General features: G+C 37.4%; 1 protein-coding gene and 1 pseudogene across 1 annotated transcript; both read right to left on the reverse strand.

The window, feature by feature from the left end:
- Positions 1-3073: 3073 nt before the first annotated feature.
- LOC100728576 (vitamin D 25-hydroxylase-like) lies at positions 3074-4230 on the reverse strand (annotated as a pseudogene).
- Positions 4231-15381: 11151 nt separating this feature from the next.
- On the reverse strand, positions 15382-21693 carry LOC134476985 (filaggrin-2-like). The gene is made up of 3 exons (XM_063253637.1): positions 21649-21693; positions 20315-20474; positions 15382-19160 (listed from the first exon to the last, which is right to left on the reverse strand). Exons 2-3 carry the CDS (start codon positions 20450-20452, stop codon positions 15993-15995), a joined length of 3306 nt encoding a protein of 1101 aa, XP_063109707.1. The 5' UTR covers positions 20453-20474; positions 21649-21693; the 3' UTR covers positions 15382-15992.
- Between the last annotated feature and the right edge of the window lie 2075 nt (positions 21694-23768).

Raw genomic sequence — 23768 nt, forward strand, 5'->3', positions numbered from 1 at the left:
TAATTGTTTAAGGTACAAAAATGGAACATGTGAAGTGGAAATACAAACAGCGAGGCTGCAAACAGTTCTGTTCAATTGTCCAACAAAAACTTAGTAACATGGTTGTCAATCCTATACACTTAAATATACATGCAGTTATCCATACCTTCATTTATATTTAGATTAAACAAACTAACAGTGAGACTGCAAACAGTTGTGTTCATTGATCCAACCAAAAAGTCTGCCGTTATTCTGATGGGCCTTCCTTTATAGGTTATCTGTTTCTTGTCTCTAACACCTTTTAGTATTCTGTTCTTATATTGAATTTCTGAGATCTTGATTATTATATGCCTGGGTATAGCTCTGTTTTGGTTGTAGGTGGCTGGAGTTCTGTATGCCTCATACATCTGAATATCATTTCCTTTTTCTATGTTTGGAAAGTTTTCCTTAATTATTTCTGTGAATAGCCTTTGTAGTTCTTTTGTTTGTACCCCTGAATCTTCATTCACATTCTTTATTCTCAAGTTATAGATCCTTTTGTTGTCTTCTAGCCTTTGTATTATTACTACTTATTTCCTTGTTATTTTAAAAAAGTTTTCCCTTTCATACTCCCACATTGCAAAATTGTCCTCCAGTTTGGATAATCTATCCTTAGTTTCTTTCAAGCTGATTTGTCATCTTTCCATAGAGTTTTTAATTTGCTGGTGATCTCTTTGAATCTGCTTTGTGTATTCTATATTTTTTTTATATTCTTCATCAAATTGTTCTCTCCTTTGAGTTCCTCCCTTCTTCCGTCTGTATCTGCTTGAGGGGTGCTTAGTATCTCTTTTATTAATCTTCTTATATCTTGCTTTATTTGGCTAAATATTTCACTTTTGAACTCATCTATGAGGTCCTGAATATATCTCTTTTATGTCCACTGGTGCTCTGTCTGATGTTGCATGTTTGCTGTTCTCATTCTCCTTTGTATTTACCTGTCCTGGGTCCATGTTCTCAGGGCTGGGACCTGGGGAATTTTTTTGTTGCTTCCTCTTCCCATCTTTTTTCCTCTTCCAGGAGGCGCTAGTTTCTTTCTTTGTTGGTTATATTCTTCTGAAGTGCGCTGGCTAGATGACCCTTTCCACTGCCATGTGCTAGTGAGTTACAGACAGGGACAGCATATGCTGGCCCCTCCCCCCGGATCAGTCAAGCTGCTGTGACCTGAACTATATTACTTTGTGCTGCCTCCGGATCAGTCAAACTTCTGAGGCTTCACTGGGTTAGTGTGGTTAGTGTGCACCATCACTGTAGGGACTTGATTTTAGATAACCTATGGGGTCTCAGCCAGGTCACATGACCCAGGTCTAGCTCATTCCACCAATCCCATTCAGGAAGGGAACAACTGACTGAAATCACTGCTGCCCCTTGTACTTGCCAATCCTGCCCAGTCCCAGAATGTCATCTGCCAGAGCCCCCCTGTTTATGGAATGGCTCCACTCCCGTCCCTTACCATAGGTCAATGTAGGCACCCTGCCAACTCAGCTCTCCTTTTGGCTCGCTGACCCCCGAACTCAATGTAACGGTGCCTCCAGTGAGTGGAAGTGGCAGGACCTTGAACGGCTTGGTAAGTCACAGTGGGATCTCGGAAAGTCGTGGCAGGACCCTGGATGGTTGGCAAGTCACCTTAATTTCTTCTTAGGACAGGAGAATTCATCTCCCTCCATTTGGGGCTCCTCACTCTGTGTTACGTTGAATTCTAAGTTGACTATCTCAGGGGGGCTCTGTAGCCAGTTGTTATCTATCCACCATCTTTTTGTCCACCTATGGGACTTTAATCTGCCTTATATTTTCATCAACACTTGTATTTCCTTTCTCCTAAGGAAATATTTAGTACATTTCCATTTTTATTACCTAAGTATTGCTACAAGTTTACACATCATCCTCTTATGGATTTTGATCACAGTTTTACTTTAATAATTAAAAAGTAGTGATAACAATTAGACACAGGCCACATTTGGGACAGAATTTAAAGTGATATAATAATTATTGTCTTGCACAAAACAGCCATCAAATATCTGGGTCCATTAAAACAAATCCTCAAACATCAGGAGTTAGAAATAGTCAGTGATAATTCAACAGATTTAGGTTCCAGTAAGAGTTAACATGCTTCTTTCATGTAATTTAGCTATTTAAAATCAAGACAGATAAAAGACATCTATGATAACTCAAGATCAAATTGTGAACATGAACTGAAGGTGCTAATTATGTGTTTATAGAAAAATCTCAATAGAATGCGTTTAGAAGCTCTATTCTTCTAAATAGGTTAATAGAGACCCCTTCATCAAGGAGCTGATAATCCCTCCTTTCCTCTCTTCAGCACCTTGCAGCTGGTGGAGCAGAAATATGAGCTCTCTGATGACATCAGAGCCAGAACACTGCTACAGATCCAGTTTCTAACATTACTCCATCCACACATCTGACTGGCTGGTTCTGGGTAATCTGGGAAAAGTCTGCATGGATTGGCTACAGTTAGTACATTCATTTAAAAGAAGAAAAGTTCACATCCAAAATCAAAAGATGGTGGGTTTCATGTCTCAACTTCATTTAGTATCTGTGCCTCTCAGTCAAGTGCATTAGCCTTTCTAATGGCCATTTTTTATTAGTAAAAGGGGGTGCTATCAACTACCATATGCTTCGGTAGAATGAAAGGGGAAAATATATGGAAAGCACAGAAGGTGGTATAAAAGGTGCTCAATAAGTACTGGCTTTATTTTTTCTTCTTCGTAACAGATGATGTTACTGGATTTTCTCAACACCCACACTTGTAGCATGTTCAGCACAGTTTTTGGAGGTTTCAGTCCACACTCAGTTGGCTCCAAGGCAGACGGGCATAGCTGGGCCACAGTTCATGGAGGCTACAAACAGCAAGCAGGAACCTGTTATTGCTCTTTTTAATGACATATTTGTTTGGCTTTTTGATATTGTGACTTTTTTCTGTACATCATGCTGATTAGATTAAACAAGATTTGGGATAAGGCAAACATGCATCCTTATTCCTTAAAACATCTATGCACTGTCAGTGCTTTTTAGCACACACAGATGAGGTAAGGCTGGGCTACAATGTCATCCCTAACCTGGGCTTCAGATTTGGAAGTAGTTCATGTGGAAAATGCAAATGAAACTGCTAAAGCAATGCTGTAAAAAACATTTCCATTTGAGCCTGCTGTTCTCCAAGACAATGTCTTTTCCCTAAGGAAAAAGGAACCAAAGCTTTCTTTTTTACAAAATATCCACTACTGTTTAGAAATTGTTCAGGATAGAACACTTCTGGGTCTCTCCGGTACTTTCCATCAAAGTGTACAGAATTAGGATTTGTAATTATCATTGTGCCTTTTAGAATGGAATAACCACATATGACTGCATCTTCAGAGACTGCGTGGAAAATCCCTAATGGAACTATATAGCAGAATCTTAAAACTTCATGCAAAACTGCTTTAGTGTATGGCCTTTTGCATTTTTCATACCAAGAAGGCTGTCTATTTGGGCCCATTACCAAATCAATCTCTTTTCAAACTTGTCCTTGAATGTTGGGATAAAGGGCCGTGAAAATAATTGCCCAGCATAGAACATTGGTTGTAGTTTCAGTTCCAGCAATGATAAGATCACCCCTCAGAAAATTAGGTTTTCTTTGGAGAAGGTAGATGATGGGTCATTTTTACCTTGATCCATTTAGTCTACATAAGCATCAACAAAATGCTGAGGTACCTAAAGTTTTCTGTTTACTGAAGCTTTTTCAGTAAGTCTGGAGAGAAAATCATAGACCATAGCTGCATTTCTAAACAGCTGTTGATGTTTTCCAAAAGGCAAGAAGCCAATCCATGGAAAGGCACTGCATTATACAGGAAGACTGAGGTACTGGCAGTTAGTTCCACTTTTTTGCTAAATAACTCAATCATGTGCTGAAAATCAGTCTTCATGAGCAAATCTTTCTGCAAAAATGATCAAATTAGTTATATTTGAAGCTGCATAAGTTATTAAGTGTTTAAAATCAAAAGGTCTACATTTGTATGTTTCAATGGCATCAATGAAAAAATTGGTTTCTTCTAGACCTTGAATTCAAAACATTTTTGGCCACATCAAAAATATCGAAAGCTGCTTAGAGCTAATCTTCTGTGATCAATCCATCCTTGGCCAGATCTGGAATTGAGTAACCCTTTGAGCAGGAGATCAGTGGTCTTAGGCTAGGGCCCTGATACCTCCTATTTTTGTCATCTTCGTAAATAAAGGAAGGCATGGTTTGTCTGCAGAATTTCACTTTGATGAACAAGGCTTTCCTTTATTATAGCCATTTAGAACCACCGTTGATATGCTTCTAAGATCCAAACAAAATCTCACCATACACCTGGCTGTCTGTGGAGGTGGTGAGAGAGAAGATCTTGCAGATGAATGGCAGCCATGTCAGCCAAGGGGGGAAGCCCACAGGCACCTTTCTGCCTTAGGAGCTAGCACATCACCAGTGCAAAAAGCAGCAAGAAGAGCGAGCTGCCAAGTGCCACCACACACGCCTCAGCTTCTGGAGCCTCCCACATTCCCATGGCAGCCTGGTGTTCCTGTTTCTGTCATTTTTCTAAGCTCATGTATTCCTTTTTTGTGTGTGTCTTCTCTAATATGTTTGGTTTTTGTATGTGAAAGATTATCTTCTCTGTAACTTTTCTACTTCTGTTGCTATTATTTCAGAAAGTTCCAATTTCATCTATCTCATTGAATTCTGGGCTTTAGCTAGGTGTGCTGGGGGCCTAAGATTGCATTTTTTTCCTGCATCTTGTCATTTTTTTTCTTTTTTTATTTCCTCATGTTTTCTTTGTTATTGTTTGCTGATTTCTTATGATAGGTGCCTTTATGACTAACATTGAAGCTTTCCTAGGAGATGTCTGTTCTTCATGGATGTCCTCTAGATGTAAGGTTGTTCTTTATATCTTTCCCAAGAACCTACTGTCCCAATTTGTAAATGATGCATAGTTACTATTTGACCCAGCACCCATGCTTTCTTACTGAATTGGGGTGATAATTATGACTCCATACCATCACAGTGTTATGATACAAGAGAGAAAAACTGACTATAACGTGTATGACATCTTGGCTAAAATAGTTCAGTTAGTATTAACAATAGTTTCAAGTACAGGGTAACTATAAACTATAGTATTTATAACCTGCTACCCCTGACTGCAGGAGCAAACTCTAAAGTTATGTAACAAAATCAAACATATACCATGTGCTTCATGCAGTGTTTTTTCCCTTAGTGGAGTGATTTGACTCTTCTATGGGGGGCAGGGGATTTAAGATTGGTAGAGGACAGGATAAAGTGATGAATGAGGCCAAATATAATAGAGTAAATATTGGAGGTCAAAGGATGATCATCTGAGTTTTGGGAAACTGGAGAACACAGAGGGAAAGAATGAAATAGAATGCGAAGGAGCAATCAGAAAGGGAAGATAGAATGTTTACTCATTTGAACGTTTAAATTCAAGAAGTAGTTGAAGAAAGAGAGGGTCAATAAAAGAAAATTAAAAAGAAAGCTAAGAAACCTACCCAGTGGGGAAAAAAAAAGCAAGAAACCAGAACTAGAATGAGAAAAAAAAAAAAAAAAAAAAAAAAAAAAAAAAAGAATAAAGGAGACCAAGGAAGGAGAGAAGGGGGAAAAAAGTTCTCAAAGAAATAACCACAAAATACAATATGAAACATTATGACATCCTACAAACAGGAAAGGGGTAGTCAATGAGACACACATGAGCATGCAAAAGTAATAAAATACCTCTGATGTTCACCTTCCCTGGTCTTTCTTAGTTCAAATCTTGATAAATGATTTTTTTTTTTTTAATCCTCAAATAGACTCTCCAGGTAAACCTGAATAACCCATGGTCATTACTGAAGACACACTGAAAAATTCCTTTGTGTTTTTTCTTGAAAGCTATTTAATCTTACTTCTTTACTTTGAATCAAGTCAAACATTTCACTGCAAACATAGTTCCTTTGTCATACAGTGTATTTTATGGTACTTGCCACGGTTCATGTCTATTGTTTTCTCATATTTTAGTGTCCTACTGGTCAAGTTAACTCTGAAAAAAACAGGGGCAGTGTCTTTCTCATATTTGTAACTTCAGTGTCAAGTAGTGTGTCTGTCAATTAAGTTGTTATTGTTTGCTCCAGTGAATAGATCAGTGAATGAATACCTTAGTGTTGCATTGCAAACACCCACAGTATCTAGATTGTCTGGATTCCATCATCAAACTAATCAGGATTGCTGATCAACATAGCCTACATTCCTGCATTTCCTGACAAAGGACAGTTGTAGAAATAAGAGTGTTTTGTCACACATAGGTGGAGCTCAACCTTGTTTCTAAGCTTAGCTGGCTAAGCCTGACAATACTTGTCAGAAAAGTGTTAGGAAGAATGAAGCAAGGATTTGAGAGAAAAAAGTAGTAAGAATTAATTAGTAACATTGGAAAGTAAAGGCTATTAGGAATTCCCTTATCCCTAAACTTTGAAATCTGAGCTTATGTGGTATACTTTGGGAAGCAGCATGATCTTTATCCAGCTTCTGAAATTGTAATAGTTGGAAATAGTTGAAGGTTCTGGTACAATTAAAATGCTATGTGGAGTAAATTAGTTCAGATGAAAGGTGATTTTGTACATTTATTGGTTGATTGTTTTTTAAGACATTTAGTCAGCCCAGCAATTTAACAAACAAAGTGGAGCTGACAAATTTTCATCTTGAATACTTAGGGATGAAAGATAAAAATATGATTCATTAAAACTCTATGACAGATTCTACCCAACTGCCCTCTCTCAGTTTACCACTGTCTGCCCTAGTTGGTATCAGAGTCTCTGAGTCCTATTGTAACCTCCTTTACTAAGTGATATAGAAATGCTATGGCCACAAAAAAAGGTCTCTATGATAAAAAGGAGAGGTATGGAGAAGATTTTAACATTAAAAAAATTAAAAGCTACTTAAATCTATTTTCTCTCTTTATCTCTCCACTTATCCATTAATCCATCGATCCATCCACCAAGCCATCCATCCACCCATTGGTTTTAAAGGAAGAAAAATAAACTGATTTCTTAGAGGAAAGAAGGAAAGAGAAACCAACATTTGACGTATACTTTCTGAGTGTTAGAGTTCTATGTTGACCATAATGAAATATAATATACTTGGGCCTTTGGGTAAATCGGGTATGACCTTAAATTGCCACTTTTCTGCTTACAGCTGTGTGAGTTGAATACATTTTTTAACCTCTCTTACCATGCATTTTGTCCATGAAGTAAGGCTAACTTTTGATAGCCTTTAGAGAAAGTGGCTGAAACAGTGAATAGGCATTCAATATGTTTTAATTTTAATCCGCCATGGAATAAGTAACACCGATTTTGAATATTTTGTATCAAGTGCAGTTACAGAAAACTACTTCCAGTAAATGGAAAATCTTCTGATTTTCAGCTGTAGACAAAGCTTGAAGTAATGAGTAAGCTTGGGGTAATGTGTCTGTACTTGTATATCAATTCTTGAACTACGTAAATCTCATTCGTCCAGCCAAGGTGTGTCATCCAACTCATATATTTCAGAGTTTCTCTATGTTTCTTCCTTCCTAAAAGCCTCTTTTTGAGAAAATTCCTCTACTAACCTTCATAGCTATGTTCTAATTAAGGACTGATAATTAGCCATCAATTCAAGTTGTAATTCTAGAGAAAGTTGGTGAAGCTAGAAACACAACTAAATGATTTGAAGACTAAATGGACTATCCTCCATTTCATCTTTTTAACAATTACTCCAATTTATTTCTAGGCAGTAGATGAATACAATCTTTTCATCAGTATACATAATGGACATGTGAAAAAAGCAATGCAAGATACAAATTAGTATAGCTAAATGTCTATAAAAACAGACATATTCCCTTAAAAATTCCATACTTGCTTAGGCTAGGTTGCTTCAAAATAGAAAACACATCCCTTTGAACTGCTACTGGCAACTCTGTGTACTCTAAGCAGAGAGTCACTGATTTTCATTTAGCATGTTCCCTAAGCATTAGATAAGACATTGATTAAAACAGGTTTCGGACTCTGAGTTATGGGCTTTTTAACTGTGCAAAATAGTTATTAGAGAGAATACTGCCTTCTCTTTTTAATTTCTAATCAAATCTAGGATTGCCTGTATCTTTATCTCTTTCTGTTTTCTTCTTTTAATTTCTTTTGTTCATTTTCCCCCACAGCTTCCATACTCATCTTTGATTGAATTAGTGTCCTCAACATAGGTTACACTCATCATGTAGTAATATTTTAAAAGGTCTTTGTTGGTTATCAAAACCTCTTGCAACATAGGGGACTATGTCTTGCACTGTTAACAAAACAGCCAGTACATGTAGTGTATCAGGGACAAACTGACCTTAAGTATCTCAGATCTTAAGATCATTGCTTTGTGGAAAGTTTGGAGGAAGAAGAGTTTTATCTTTTGTTCCTCCTACTTTCGACACACAGAGTTCCTCCTTAGTATCATATGCGTTTTGCCTGGTAGTTCCAGCCATGCTGGCTAGAAAGAATACTTTGATATCACTGGGTATTCCTTAATACAAGCATTTTTTTATCTGTAGTATTCTTGACACACATGTAGTAGTACAGTACATACTGAGGAGAATTGTCTTTCCAGTTGAATAGGATCAAACATGGGCACTCCAGTTTCTTTCTTTTTTTTTTTTTTTAAGATTGTACCTGCTATATATTTTCACCTGAGAAAGGAAACTTAAAACTCTGTTTTAAGTTATTTTGAGATACTTTTGGCATAATTTTTAGGAACAGTGCTCTAAATTTGATTGAAACAAATTATTGAAGGCCTTAATAATCTGTAATACATTAAAACTTTTTAAAAATTAATTTTATTGGTATATTTTATATATATATTATAACCACATTCACCATAGGAAATTTGTACTTATACATGATATATCTTGATTCTTAGTTTTCCCCCAACCCCCTCCACTCAACCACCTTTTCCTGTCTTTTTTTTTTTTTTTACAAAAACTTTGTTTCCATTTTTCCTTCTATTCTTTTTTTCTTTTTGCTTCCTTCTTTCACTCCTACCCACCCTTACTCCCGTTCCTGTTTGAAAAATTTCTTCCTGTTTCTCAAGGTCTTAATATACGTTTTGGTTCATATTTTCCCTTTGATTTCTCACCAAAAATAAACAATGTGATATTTAAACATGTGCGTCCAATTTACTTAACTTTAGAGAATGATCTTACGGTGTATCCATTTACATAGAAATGCTTCAAGTTTATCCTTCTTGTCTCCTGGCCCTCCATGGCTACCACTGGCTCATGGGAAGCGTGAATTTGCTACTTGTTTCTCAAAACTTTTTATTTTTTATTTTTTAATTTTTTAAAATTTTATTTAAAGAAAGACTAAACAAAACAGAAAATAGGTAGAAATAATACATGCATTCAGAGAAAAAATAAACAGTAAGAAATCACTGGTTGATGTTTACATATTGTCATTTTACAAATAGTTATTCAAGATACAAAAATGGAACATGTAAAGTGAGAATTCAAACAGCGAGACTGCAAACAGTTCTGTTCAACTGTTCAATAAAAACTTAGAAATATGGTTATCAATCCTATACACTTAAACATACATGCAGTTATCCATATCTTCAATTGTGTTGAGATAGAAAAAACCCAAGCAGGCTAATATCACTCTGAACAGAGAATAATACTATTGCTGGGTTTCACATTATGACACACCAGAATCAGCACTGGGTTCTTTGGTGACTCTTTTTCCTCAAAGTATCTGTTCATTTCATCATGTGTCATAAGATCAGCTCTCATAAACTGTTTATAGATTCTACACATGCATGAGTCTTAACATGTATTTCTGTTCTTTCTATATTAGAGGTAGAAATGAAACAAAGTAAGACAGAACAAAACATATTCCTATAAACACATGAAACAAAAAAGACATATAAGACCATTGTGCAAGGACTTCTACCATAGTTCCTGTGTTGTCTCTTGTTATCTTCAATAGAACTGGCTATATCATCAGACATAGTATAACTGAATATATCAGTATATAACAGTATTAATAAAAACACAACTTTGTATATAGTATAGAACTTCAAAAACTGGCAGTTATCAAACCAGAATGTATATCGTAGGGTCTTGTCTTCTTCAGTGTAGTTGCCTATAATCCCAAACTTGATACTATCAATCATATTAGTTTTTTTTATTTTATAGAATCTGAAAATGATTTTATAAGTTCATATAAATTGCACAGAATAGTGGATTACATTTTGGTGTACTGCAACTTACATATAATTTACATGGATTTTTTTTTTTTTCGGAGGTATTGGCTTGGCTTCCCAGAGTCCTAAGTTCCAACATGGCGTGGATCGCAGGAGACACTGCTAGTTCTCCCCCTGGAAGGGCTGCAGGCTGCCACCCTGCCTCCGCTTACAGGGAGGGGAGATGCTGACTTGGCTTCCCAGAGTCCTAAGCTCCAACATGGCGTGGATCTCAGGAGACACTGCTAGTTCTCCCCCTGGAAGGGCTGCAGTGGGCTAAACTACCGCCGCTTACCAGGGAGGGGAGATGCTGGCTTGGCTTCCCAGAGTCCTAAGCTCCAACATGGCGTGGATCTCAGATGACACTGCTAGTTCTCCCCCTGGAAGGGCTGCAGTGGGCTAAACTACCGCCGCTTACCATGGAGGGGAGATGCTGGCTTGGCTTCCCAGAGTCCTAAGCTCCAACATGGCATGGATCTCAGGAGACACTGCTAGATCTCCCCCTGGAAGGGCTGCAGGCTGCCACCCTGCCTCCGCTTACAGGGAGGGGAGATGCTGGCTTGGCTTCCCAGAGTCCTAAGCCCCAACATGGCGTGGATCGCAGGAGACACTGCTAGTTCTCCCCCTGGAAGGGCTGCAGTGGGCTAAACTACTGCCGCTTACCAGGGAGGGGAGATGCTGACTTGGCTTCCCAGAGTCCTAAGCTCCAACATGGCATGGATCTCCTCAAAACTTTTTAGTAAGATAAGATCTCAGTTGTTGATTATATGTAATATTTCCATGAGATCAGCGTTTTGTTCATAGTCTGCCTACATCTGTGGTTCAACCTATTCTATCTTCTAGAAGATTTACTGTTTCTTTTTATTTTAAAGAGAATAAAACTAGATAAAATAAAACAATAAAAACCAATCAAAACAAAACAGTGTAAGTGAAGCAAGACTTCAAAACAAGATAATAGGAAATCAACAATGGTCACCATAATGCCTCTTCTTGTCTTCAAAATAGCTGCTCATACCTTCAGACACAGTAAAAATCAAACAAAACACAACAGAATAGAACCAATAAAAAAATAATGAATGCAATAAAGGACTTCAAAACAAGGTAACAGTGAATCCAAAATGGCAACCATAGAATATCTTGTTATCTCTGAAATAGCTGCCCATGCCATCAGATATAATAAAATCAAACAAGACACAAAAGAATAAAACCCAACCCAACAAAACAATGAAAATGATACAGGGCTTCAAAATCAGATAACAGGGGAGCTAACAATGAAGGTTATTCCTTTCAGAAGGTGATCCTGCATAGAAGCTACATTGAATATTGTTATTCTCTAAATAGATGATCAGACTACTGGCTTTAGACCTGCGAAGTCAGTGAAACACTAAACACTACAAGTATTAAATTGTGTTTTACCTCAATAGCTATAATTTCAACCTGTGTTTCTTCAGATCAGCTGGTCACTTGTGTGTGTGTGTGTGTGTGTGTGTGAGTTAGCTCTTCTTGTGTGCCAACATGCACGCTGAAAGGGGTCAGCATTTGGTCTTCCACTAGTGGCTGGCACATGGTGCTGACTCACAGGGAGGTCTTGCTTCTTGTTCACACCTTGTTGTCTTCCCCCTGCAGTCTGTGAATGGCGCAGATTTAGTGTTTCTGTTTTAAAATTTAGATCCTTGAACAATTTTGATTTTAGTTTAATGCATGGTGACAACTATGGGTTTAGTTTTAATCTCTGACATATGGGAAGCCAGTTTCCCAGCACCATTTATTAAAGAGGCAATTTTTTTTTCCAGTGAAGGTGTTTGGCCCCTTTGTCAAAGATAAGATAGCTGAGTATATTTATACTTGTGTCTAGGTCTTCTAATTTGTTTCATTGAAATTTTTTTTCCCTTAGTACCATGCTTTTTTTTTTTTTTTTTTTTTAAAGTAGCTTCACAGTATAATTTCAAGTCAGGGATTGTGATGTCCCCTGCCTTGCTATTCTAGGTCTCTTCTGGTTCCAAATGAAATTTAAGACTGTTTCTTCCAGTTCTGTGAGATATGCAACCGATACTTTGATTAGGATTGCATTAAATTTGTGTAAAAATTTTGGAGGTATGACCATTTTCACTATGTTAGTTTTGCATTTTCTTTTTCAGAGTATTGTACTTGTGAATGTAAAAGTCTTTTAATTCTGTTGTTAGATTGATTCCAAAGTACTTCATTTTTTAATGCCATCATTAAAAGTGTTGTTTTAATTTCTCTTTCAATGGGTTTGTTATTTGTGTGCATCAATCATGCTGATTTTTGAGTGTTGACTATGTATGCAGCTGTACCACTGAATTTGGTTATTAAATCTGGAAGTCTTTTGGTGGAGTTTTGGAATCTTCTATGCACAGTATCTTGTCATCTGCAACTAATGGTATTTAACTTATTCCTTTAATCTCCTTATTCCTTTTATTTCTCTCTCTTGTCTAGTTGCTCTGGCTAATGTTTCCAGAACTACACTGAATAGAAGCAGTAATAGTGGACATCCTTGTCTTGTACCTTAGTATAGAGTGAAAGTTTTCAGTTTGTGAGCATTATTATGGTATTGGCTATTGGTTTGTCATAGGTGGTTTTTATTAGCTTGAGAGAAAACCATCTATTCAAAATTTCGGTAGGGTCTTTATCATGAATGGATGTTGAACTTTGCTAAATGCTTTTTCTGCATTTATTGAGATGAACACATGTGACTTTACATTTATTTTTTAAATTTTCTTTTATTGAGAAAATAAAACAAAATTTTATAACAAGATAATAGGAGAATAGTAATAGTTAATACATTGTATACTATTAGGAATGGTGATTACTCTCAAGTGATGGAGGTTTCCTCAGGTGGGGTTGACATTGGCTTTGTTACTTGTAAGGGTTTCTGGCACTGACCACACCTATAGTGGGAAAAGGGCTGAAGCACATGTCTGACCAGATCAGTACTAGATCAGGCACTTTGTGGTAAGAGGCACTAGCAAGAATTACACTACCCCACTGTTGGTACTCAGACTTAGTCCCAAAAGCAGCATGTAGTCAGGCAATATGTGGGCGCAGTCAGCAGTAGGAACAGCATATGTGTGAGAGGAGTAGGGATTGTGAGTTCCTTTTTGCTGCTACTGTGGAAGCACCATTCTATAAGCAGGACCTTTGTCCCTTTCCACCATCTGTGGATGGCTGGGTGTGGGTGATGCCCAGGGATTTGCTTTTCCAGACTCTTTCAGCTATTGTGCTTTCCATGGAACAAGTGGCAACTGGACATGACCAGAGCCAAGCAAAATTCCTCTTGGACCTTCTCTGGGCGTGTGTACCCAAGAATGGCCAGGACTTTTTTCTTTCAGGTATAGGGGCATCAGTGAATTAGTGTGTATAGGATATGACCAGAGCTAGCACAATTCCTCTTGGTATCCCCTTAGCCATCCATACCCAGATGCAAGTTGATAGCTAGAGCCACAGTATTATTTAAGGCTATTGTAGCACTCCCATGTGGGCCAAGAACCAGTGGAACCACATTATTCTTTCCCTGTCTTGTTAGTAGCAAATGTCTGTGTACAACACAAGAGAAGAGAGTGGGAACTGCTTGGGCATCTGCCTTCAGTACCAGTACTGATATAAATCTGCATGTGATTGGCCACATCTGTGGTCTTAGAAGGCAAGTTCTTTCATCTGATTCTTAAAGGTGGCCCCTTCCATTCTCTTACATATCACAACATCTATCTCCTACAAAGCAGTTGGTTTGAGTCAGAGTCATTCTTCTGGGCCAAATTTGGTTCACAATGCAGCTAGTTATCCACCATGCAGGTGCAGTAGAATGTCTGTGAGGTTTTGGAGATGAGAAAATGTGGGGTTTCTGACCCTGAGAGTAGTCCAAATACAGTTAATAATTCCCCTTTTAAGATATGACCTGGGAGTTTACTGAGAGATGATGTGAAATCCTTTTCTAAAGTAAGGTTGGTGTGCAGACTTCAGATTACTTATATAACTAAGCACAAATCTGTGAGTATTACGAAACTTTGCAATAGCTGGGATTCCCAGTGTCCACATATATAGAGTCTTTTTGTTCTCCCTTCTCTCTCTTTTCTTTTACTCCTGCCAACTGGTGTCTCCCTCTCCCTGAGCTGTCAAGTTGGTGTGATGGATACTTAGGATATTTTGTTTCTTTATGCTCTTTTCCAAATCTCTGAAGCTTACAAGGTCCCTGTCTCTCTCTTGCTGATTTTCAGTCTTCTCTTATGATTATTCATCTCAAAATGCAGCCACACATTTGTTGCTTTGGTTCTTCCTTGTGGAAAAGGTGGTGATTGTTGTGTGCCTGCATTCAGCTATTTTGTGATGTCAGGGATAGTGATTTTATACACATCTTGATGATTTTCACTTTAATTTGAATTCCAAAAAGAAGAAAAACAGCTTTATCTGAGGGCAAAGAGAATAGAATACCAAGTTCTGATTTTAGGGAATTACCATTATATTTTCTTAACGTTTTCTCTTAACCTGCAAATTAGGAGAATGATCTTTATTAGGTCCAACTTTCTGAAAATAATCTTTGGTTTTTAATGATAGTAATATTTCTGCTGAAGTTAATATAATTTGTACATATTTTTCTGCTTTTTGTTTTTTTCTCTTACTAGTCACAATAGATTTACATTTTCTCATTTCAAGCAGGAATATATGTTTAATATATTTTAATTGTTTTCCTTTTATATGAAATCTCAGGGCTGTATTAGCTTTCAGTGGTAAGGATATTTCAAGTAATATTTTTGAGAGAAAAAAATCCATACTGCATAATTTTTATTCCTAGAACTTGGACTGTGTTAGGAAATAGTCACTTGGGGTTATATTTGATAATATTAGCTGTGATGATCATGATTGAGCAAAAGCACCGGCCTCCACTAAGTATAAAGTCTTTCTTTTATTAAGACTGAGAAAAAACCCAGATATCATTGACTTTTGCCTTCTTTGGAGTTTTTAAATTACTAACATTTGAGCACTTTACTGCCATCTAGATGTCCAGAGATAGAAGAAAATGTTCAGCTCCCCTTATACCAAGACAGGGATCTATGTTTGTGTTCATGGAGGTGAGAAAGGAGATAAACTGTATATTTATAAAGTTTATTGTCAGTTTTAATGCAATATAGTTTTATGATTCTTATAACTAGGAGAGCATGACAATAAATTCAAATGTGGTAGTACAGAGCTCCAGTAGTGACTTAAAATGATGAAAATATTCTGAATCTTCATCTAGGAACTGCAAATTGTATTATAATGTTACTTAATGTTATAACTTAACTTATAATGTTACTGAAGAAATTTTAGCTCCTCAGCTGTGTCTCTTAGCTTCTTGGATAGGTTTGTTATAACCATTAAAACAAAATCAGGAAAATCCAAATTTTGAGTTCCAGAAAATTTTTAAATACTCACTTTTACCTGTAAACATATAATCATTTTATCATATATTTCTGATGTAATCCCAACTGCTGATCTCTTCTTCCATTCATAATTTTCTATCCAAACAGTTTAGTGACTATGAAACCTATGAAAAGATCTTGCATCAAAAATTAATAGAGTAAAGTAATACAGTTCATGTGAAAAAACATACATATAGCCCTACTACCAAGAAAAAGATTACATTACATATCTTTTTCTGTTTCTTACTTCTTCTTTGCATTAGTTCTTATCATGGATTCTTTTGTTTTCTACTACTTTCTTATTCAAAGAAATAATGCCTTTGTTCTTGGACATATTTGTAGAGTGGAGTGTTGCTATCTGAGTAAAAGCAACGTGAGTTAGTTCTCCCACCCCCATAGTAACCTCTGGCCTCAGAGACTCTTGGCTGATTATCAACTAAATGCTGACTGTATCTTCTGACACACTCAGATGGATTCGATTCTAAATTTTGCCATTGCCTTCCCCCATTCCATGTAGCTGTACGTGATAAATATTTACACCTATACTCCTCAGTTTCCACAGGTTCTTGGCTCCAGATAGAGGAATTAGAAATAGATCTTTGACTTCTGTTCCTGCTGTCAGTCAGAAGCTCATCACTGGCAATTGATGGGCTATGGCTAAGTACTTGCCATTCTTTAGTGTTTAAACCAGATTGTCTTCTACTTGATCTAGATTCTAAATGTTCATGAAACGGAATGTAGTCTCTATGGCTAGGATCAGAGTCACCATTAGACTGGCTATGAGTATATGATTGCTTTCTGGTTCTATTATATTCACATTGAAAATCAGGGTCACTTGACTGTTCAGCAGTTACAAAATGCTGACCATGACTAGATCTTTCACTTTTAGATATACCGGACTCAGACTGATTGTAGGAGTTAAGAGAGTGGGAATAAATTGTATCACAAAGTATATGAAAAGAATCTGATTCTCTTATTCCTTCAATTCTGTTGGACTCAAAATGGTCAGATAAGGACAAGGATTTTCCATAGCTAGACGTTTCTGTACTTGTAGATATGTCTGGAGATCTCAGAGAGCTAGAATTCTGACTATTAGTTCTGCTGGCCTGAGAAGGTGCATATCCAGATTGGCCATAGTCATACTCTGAAGAACCATAGCTACCATGTCTCCAACCTTGTTGTGATCCATGTTTATGTTTGCCATTATTTTGGAATTGGCTGTGCTTTGATCCATACTGAGTGTGAAGGCTAGATGAATGCTTTCTGATGCTATCTCTTGAATGAGAGTGAGTATTAGGTAAATGTGCCTGACTAGAACCCAAATGCTTCTGCTGAGATTCACCTGGGTTGAGGGAAGGCTCTGCATGTCTGTCTGAGGAGTAGGAGCGCTCCTCACTAACACTGGACTCACTATGAAAATGGTGCCTTCTTCTGTGTGGTATCATTGCAGAATGAGGGGATTGTCTCTCACCTGACTGGGAATGCCTGGTGGTGTCTGTTGACTGATGGTGAGCAGTTCTCTGTCTTTCTTGATCTGTGGATGCTGACCCTCCATGTTGAGGTCCAGTGTGGTGCTGAGGGGACCCTGATTGTCCATGTGTGACTTGCGAGTATTCCTCTGTGTCACTGGCTTGTCTGTGAGAACCAGCAATTTGGCCAGTTGTTTGTGAGCCAGATTGTGTGGCTTGTCTATGTCCATGTCTGCTGGTATCTTGTGATTGTTGATGTGCAGTGTACTGTCTTCCTTGACCTGTGGATTGTGACTCTCCATGTGAAGATTGTGCCTGGTGCTTATTGCCTCCTGTTTGTGTGTTTGTGGACTCTGAGTGTTCCTCATTGCTGCTGGACTCACTGTGAACATGGCTGCTTCTTCTGTCTGGTGTCACTGCAGAATCAGGGAATTGTTGCTCACCTGACTGGGAATGCCTGGTCATATCTCTTGACTGCTGGTGAGCAGTTCTCTGTCTTCCTGGCAGAACTCTGGATTCTGACTCTCCATGTGCAGATCCAGTGAGGTGCTCCGGGGATCCTGAGTGTCCATTTGGGAATTGGGAGTCTTTCTCTGTGTTGCTGGTTTTGCTCTGAGACTCTGTGCTTCTATCTTTTTTTCCTGAACCAGACTGTGTAGATTGTCCGTGATTAATGTGTTTATGCCTGATGTCTCTTGGTTGTTGGTGTTCACAATCAGAAGAGTGACCTGAATCACACTGTCCCAAAGCAGTGTTCTGACTTGAGGTAGAACAGTGTTTTCCAAAGCCAGAGGATTTTCCTGAACTGGACCCACACTGACAATAGCCAGTGGATTGACTCGATTCAGAGCCATATTTTCCACAACAAGATTGACCTGAGCCAGAGTCTTGTTGTCTATAACCAGAGGACTGACAAGTAGTGGACCCACACTGACCATAGCCAGTGGATTGATTTGATCCAAGCCCATGTTGTGCACAGCAAGACTGACTTCTGCCAGAGCCATTTTGTCCATAGCAAGGGGACTGGCTTGAGTTTATTTCCTGTTGTCCTCCACAGTTCTGTGGCTGACTACATTGTCTATTTCCATATCCTCTCTGCCTACAAGAATGCCTACAGGAGCTAGGCTCAGACTGAGGACATCCAGAGGAATGACTTCCTGAGATACATCCATGACTATAACCTCCACTACTTCCTGATTGACAACCTGACAGTTTATAGCTAGATTGATTTTCTTGACTGCAAGATCTACTTGTGTGACAAGAACTAGAAGCATTTTGTGGTCTTCTACATCCACTGGAATTGTTATATCCACATGCATGACCTTGTTCTTTGCTGCCTCCCAAATCTGTTGAGATAGATACAAGTGTTTGTCCTTCACTCTTTCTTGTCCGAGTAGAGTATGGTTCATGTCCTTTCATCCCTAGTCCATGTGACAGAGAACCATGATGTTTCTTTTCTGGGCTCTTTGACTCAGCTCTAGCTTCCTGTTCCTCACCAGATTCCCTATAGAGTCTACCATGTGACTTGCTTCTTTCTTCCAGCCTTCCAGAGCTTGAACCACGTCTCTCTTCGCCACTACTCCAGGAATGACCATAGCTAGACTCATGGTGACTTGTCTCAGATCCCTCTGAGATGGACATTTCACCTTGTCTTTCCAGTCTCCTGCAGTTTGACCCATGTCTATGTTTTGCAGTTCCCCTGGAGCCCCCAGAACTATAACCATGTTCCTCTCCCTCTTGCCAACTGGAACGTCTATAACCTGATTTCTGTCTTGGTGTCTCTTCTTCCTCTTCTGTTTCACTTTCTTCTTCTTGCTGATGACCATGCTTACGCTTTTTTGACTCTGAAGCTTTGCAGTATTCTTTGCTGAGAACATTGTTGCAGGCCATAACTAGCTTGAATACCATTGGAAGAAATTCAATTAAGTCTAGTCTTTGGTCATGATCTCGATCCAGCATTTGCATAATGACATCCACTGTTTCTGGATCATCTGGGTTCTGTTTATGAATGACATACAAAGGGAGACCTAGTTAGTCTTGCCCAAATTTTCAGTTAAAACATCCAAGTAAGGATATTAATTTGTGTCTTTTTGACATTATGTAGTTGTAGTTTAAATTGAGGATTACTTTGGGTTAATAGTACCTAGAATGTATTAAGGGGTAGTAGAAAATAGACTAACAGGATTCTTGGAAGAAGACATTTCAAGGATAAGCAAAAGGATTAAGTGCTCAGGTATAGCATATAGGAAGGTGTGGAATAACACAAGTTCAGCAAATTATATATTTGCAGAAATTTTAAACATGTATGTTGACACATACTGTGTTACTACCTATTATTTTGCAGTTAATACCAGAATCCTCCCCAACTAGTTGTAAAAATGCTTATAATTTATTTTCAGTTTTTAATTATCCCAGGTTTTTTGTTCTCCCTTTGTAGATGATATACCTTTACATTGTTTCTCCAGTTTGATAATTATTAATTTGTGTTTTGGATTTTTGCTTTTTCAGCAGTGGAATCCTGAGTAAATTAGAAAAGTTTGAGGCTATATAAGATGGGAATGCATAAGAAATTGAGTCAAAAAGTCACCTTTTAAAAAATATGTGCTTCAGGTATACATTTTTTTGAGACATGTTCTCACTACATAATTCAGGCTGACCCAGACATACTGTGTAGCCCAGGTTTGACTTGAACTCACAGTGATCTTCCTGCCTCAGTCTCCCAAATTCTGGGATTATAGGTATGTTCCCCATGCCTGGCTGCTTCAGTGTATTCTAAATGATTTGACCATTGTTGTAAGATATAAGTTTATAAGAAAAGTGCTATAGAAATTATATAGATAAAATATTTGCAAAGCTGTCACTGCCGTTGTATCAGTATTAAAAGGTGTCCTGCCTTTTACTAATTTTTATGATAGATTTTATAATGTAGCCACTTGAATACCCTATAAATGATATGAATTCACTAAAGTATTGCTTACCACATGCTCCTAATAATACATGTTGCTGCAATAAATTTTATTATGTCCCCAAAATACTGCTCATAGAATTTTCTCAAAGACCACTGTGTTTGAGTACTGTTTAACTAATCTTGGTCCTGTAACAGAGCATGTATAGGATCCCATCAGCTTTCAGTCCTAGCACATGGTCCTTACCTTTAGAATTGGATGAAATTCTTTCTCTAGAAGTTCCTTTAGCTCATCCTTGCTCAATGTGCCACATTCTCCATCTTGCTCAGTGTATTTGTAGAAAATATCAATGATGGTGACAAGACTTCTTAAGAGATCTGTCATCTTTTTGCAAGTTTAAGTGACTCTAGTAAGAGAGACAGAGAGAGAGAGAGAGAGAGAGAGAGAGAGACAAAGAGAGACAGAGACAAGACAGAGACAAGACAGAGACAGAGACAGAGACAGAGGGACAAAGAGAAATAAAAGATTCTATTATTAATTTTCTTTTCATCAACCTTTGTCATCTTTAATATGACTTTCAAACCTCTTTTCTCTTTTAAACTCAATAAAGAAGAATGGGTCAGGGATTTACAACACCTTTCAACACAATGAAGTTTATCTTTTAATTTCTTTGCTAAGATTAAGTCCTAGCATGTTATTGGCCCAACTGGAAGTAGATATCAGGTCCTCATATTTCTCGTCCTAATCAAATATAGTCCTGTATAATGTCTGTCCACATTGGGTTGTTTGTTGTTTTGGGTGTTGTCCTAGGGCTTCCAAAGTTATCAGAACCATCCAGATATCATTGCCCTAATCTGTCTTTGTAGTTATACTGCTGCTTTTTTTTTTGTCAGAAGTCATAGGAATTCTATTATGATATCTATGTTCTTTCTTACCAGAACCTAAATTAGATTCTAAAGGACTTTAGAAAATTAAAAATGGGCAAAGTGGGCTAACAGGATTTTGGTACTTCATAGATAATCCCTATCAGAGCTCAGGACCTGTCCTAATCTTAGCACTTGATCAAACACTGCTCTGTTTAATTGGTCTCAGAGAGAAAAGCTCAGTAATACAGGTAGCAGTTTGAATAGTGAGTAATTAGATCATAAAGTCTAGGAACTAACACTAAACAAAGAAGAGACTGCAATAATACTAGCCTCTTCCTTATAAAATGTGGCATTCAAAAATTCTGAGGAGACTATGGCATCCAAAAGTCTCCAGAGTCATAGCTAGAAGGTGAAGGAAGCAGGAGTTGAGCCTATTACAGTACCCTTAAGTATTATTATACTAGCTTATCTCTGTATCTTTATTGTGAAATAGCTAGAAAAGACAAATAGCTGCTTGTATTATTCTTTTACATAAAGACAAACATTCTAGAATGACCCAAGAATAAACTAAACTAATCCAAGACCAAAAATAGAAAAGAAAGAAAAACATATTGACAAACTATAACATGATCTCCGTTTTAACGGACACTCCTGCATTTCTGTAAAGCATAGCACTAAATATCCATAGTGATAGCTCGATGAGTTTTCTCTCACCTGATTCACCAAAGGAAGAAGTAGGATAAAGCCTGATGGAGCTTGCAGGGTGATGATGAATTGGGAAAGTGACCCTTATATAGCTTATAACATGTGGGTGCTGTCTTCAATGGGATGGGCTGATTCATTTTCAATCCAACCTAACTCCACCTGTCTGCATGTTTATCTTCCACCTTCTTCACATTCCCATCTGTAAAATGATTGCAGAAAAACTGGTACTGGCTCCACCTTCTGATATAAGGACATGTTGCTGGACAGTTTTTAAAATGAACTTTTAAAATACACTTTTAATGCACATGTGAAAAGCAAGGATTATATTTCAATTAGATAAACTGTTATCTAACTGAAAATGAACTGAACTATTAGGCTTATGTAACTCGTATGTTTTTGCACATGAGTTACACATGAATTACTGCCACATATAGAGAAATTACTGTATACTAGGAAATAGAATGTTGAATATACTTCACATACTGTTTCATCTCTTCACAGCATTTCTACTTGTTTTTTTTTAACCATTTAATAGATGAAGAGATACATTTACAGAGCATAAGAGTCTCCATGTCATAGCTAGAAGGTGAAGGAAGCAGGATTTGATCCTTTTACAATACCATTGCTCATAGCTACTATTATACTAGCTTATCTCTGTGTCTTTTTTACAGAATTATACACCATTTTAGGAGTAGTGGGTCCACTCAAACACAGATTATGTAAATAAGTAATATAAAAATGCTGGAAGCTAGGAAATAAGAAATGCCCTCTGGCCCCATGAAGACTTTTTAGGCTACCAAAGTATAATGGTGTATATATAAAAGTAATGATTTCAGAAGTGTTCAAGGTGAATTTTAGAATGTGCTTTTTATTAGTAGTCTACATCTTTGGGCCTGGACCCTTGGGTAAGTGTCAGTTGGGTAAGTACAGGAAGTATATCAACTGTAACTGTGATACCTAGTTGTGTATACAGTATGCTGTATCTGGGGTCAGTCAGATCCTATATGGGCACTCATTTGCTGGCAGTTTATTGTATCTTACTCAACTCATAATTAACGCAGTGCCTTGAGCTCAGTAAACACTTAGAATAAATATTTTTTCATGAATTGTTAATGGATTTTCCCCTGAAATATACTCATTGTTCTCATAACTGGAAAATCCTAGACTAGAACAGCTGTACTATTAAGAAAGTTATGTTTTCCTTAGATCTTATGGTCATTATCAGTTTTATGAATTTTTTGGAATTGTGTTTGTTTTCAAATAAGTGCTGTGTCAAGAAGACTTTCAGCACCCAGATTCCTTACTGAGAGTTTTAAAACCGTCCTTTTACTGCAACTGTAGCATTCTGATTTATAACGTTGAAATTCTCTCTATAGTCTGCCCACTTTCAGAACGCCTCCATTTATTTTATTTGTTTCTTTATAGACAGGCTTTCACCACATAGCTCAGGCTGGCCTGGACTCATTAGGGCGCCCAGATTAGCCTCAAACTGATAGTAATCCACCTGCCTTAACCTCCTGAATGGTGGGATTACAGGGGTGCACCACCATGCCTGGCTTACTCTAATGTATTCTTTGCATTCAAGTCATTCTCCCTTTTCTCATTTGTTTAGCATAATAGATACAATTACAGACTTTTTAGTAAAAAAGACTTAAAGTTAAGCCTTAGCTGTGTTTGGGAAGACATGTAATAAACCTGAGAGTCTCAGCTTCCCAATTTAAACAATGGGAAAGCAATTTCTACTTCACTGATGAAGGTAACGTGTGGCCTATAATAATACTGAGCAAACTGTATGATTATTGCAAGCTCATTTTTTTTACCAGTATGCATTTCCTAGCATCTAGCATAATGTTTTATATATAAGAGGGGCTTCATCTTGTTGGATAAGAATGAGTTAAAAGCCAGTATTACACCCTTAAATATTACTTTTCTTTCAAAAGTATTGCCCAGAAGATAAAGAAGACTTTTACAAATAGAATACTTTTATGATCTATGCTTCATCACATACTATGAAATTCACTATAACAATGCATAAATTAATGGATCGTAGTATATCCGTAGAGTTGTGCAAGTAAATTGTGATTCTTATGGTATCTATAGGTAAGATTTTACATTTCTAAATCCTTCAG

The sequence above is a fragment of the Cavia porcellus genome, unplaced genomic scaffold (genome assembly GCF_034190915.1).
Source record: "Cavia porcellus strain 051 isolate PalLab524CR breed Dunkin Hartley unplaced genomic scaffold, mCavPor4.1 scaffold_1, whole genome shotgun sequence".
NCBI lineage: Eukaryota > Metazoa > Chordata > Mammalia > Rodentia > Caviidae > Cavia > Cavia porcellus.

Bases quoted from the DNA above. Each gene is read 5' to 3' on its own strand.
- LOC134476985 (XM_063253637.1), bottom strand. From the start codon at position 20,452: ATGACAGATCTCTTAAGAAGTCTTGTCACCATCATTGATATTTTCTAC. The intron at 19,161-20,314 runs GTAAGGACCATG...ATTCATAAACAG, and splicing joins AATTTCATCCAATTCTAAAG to AACCCAGATGATCCAGAAAC.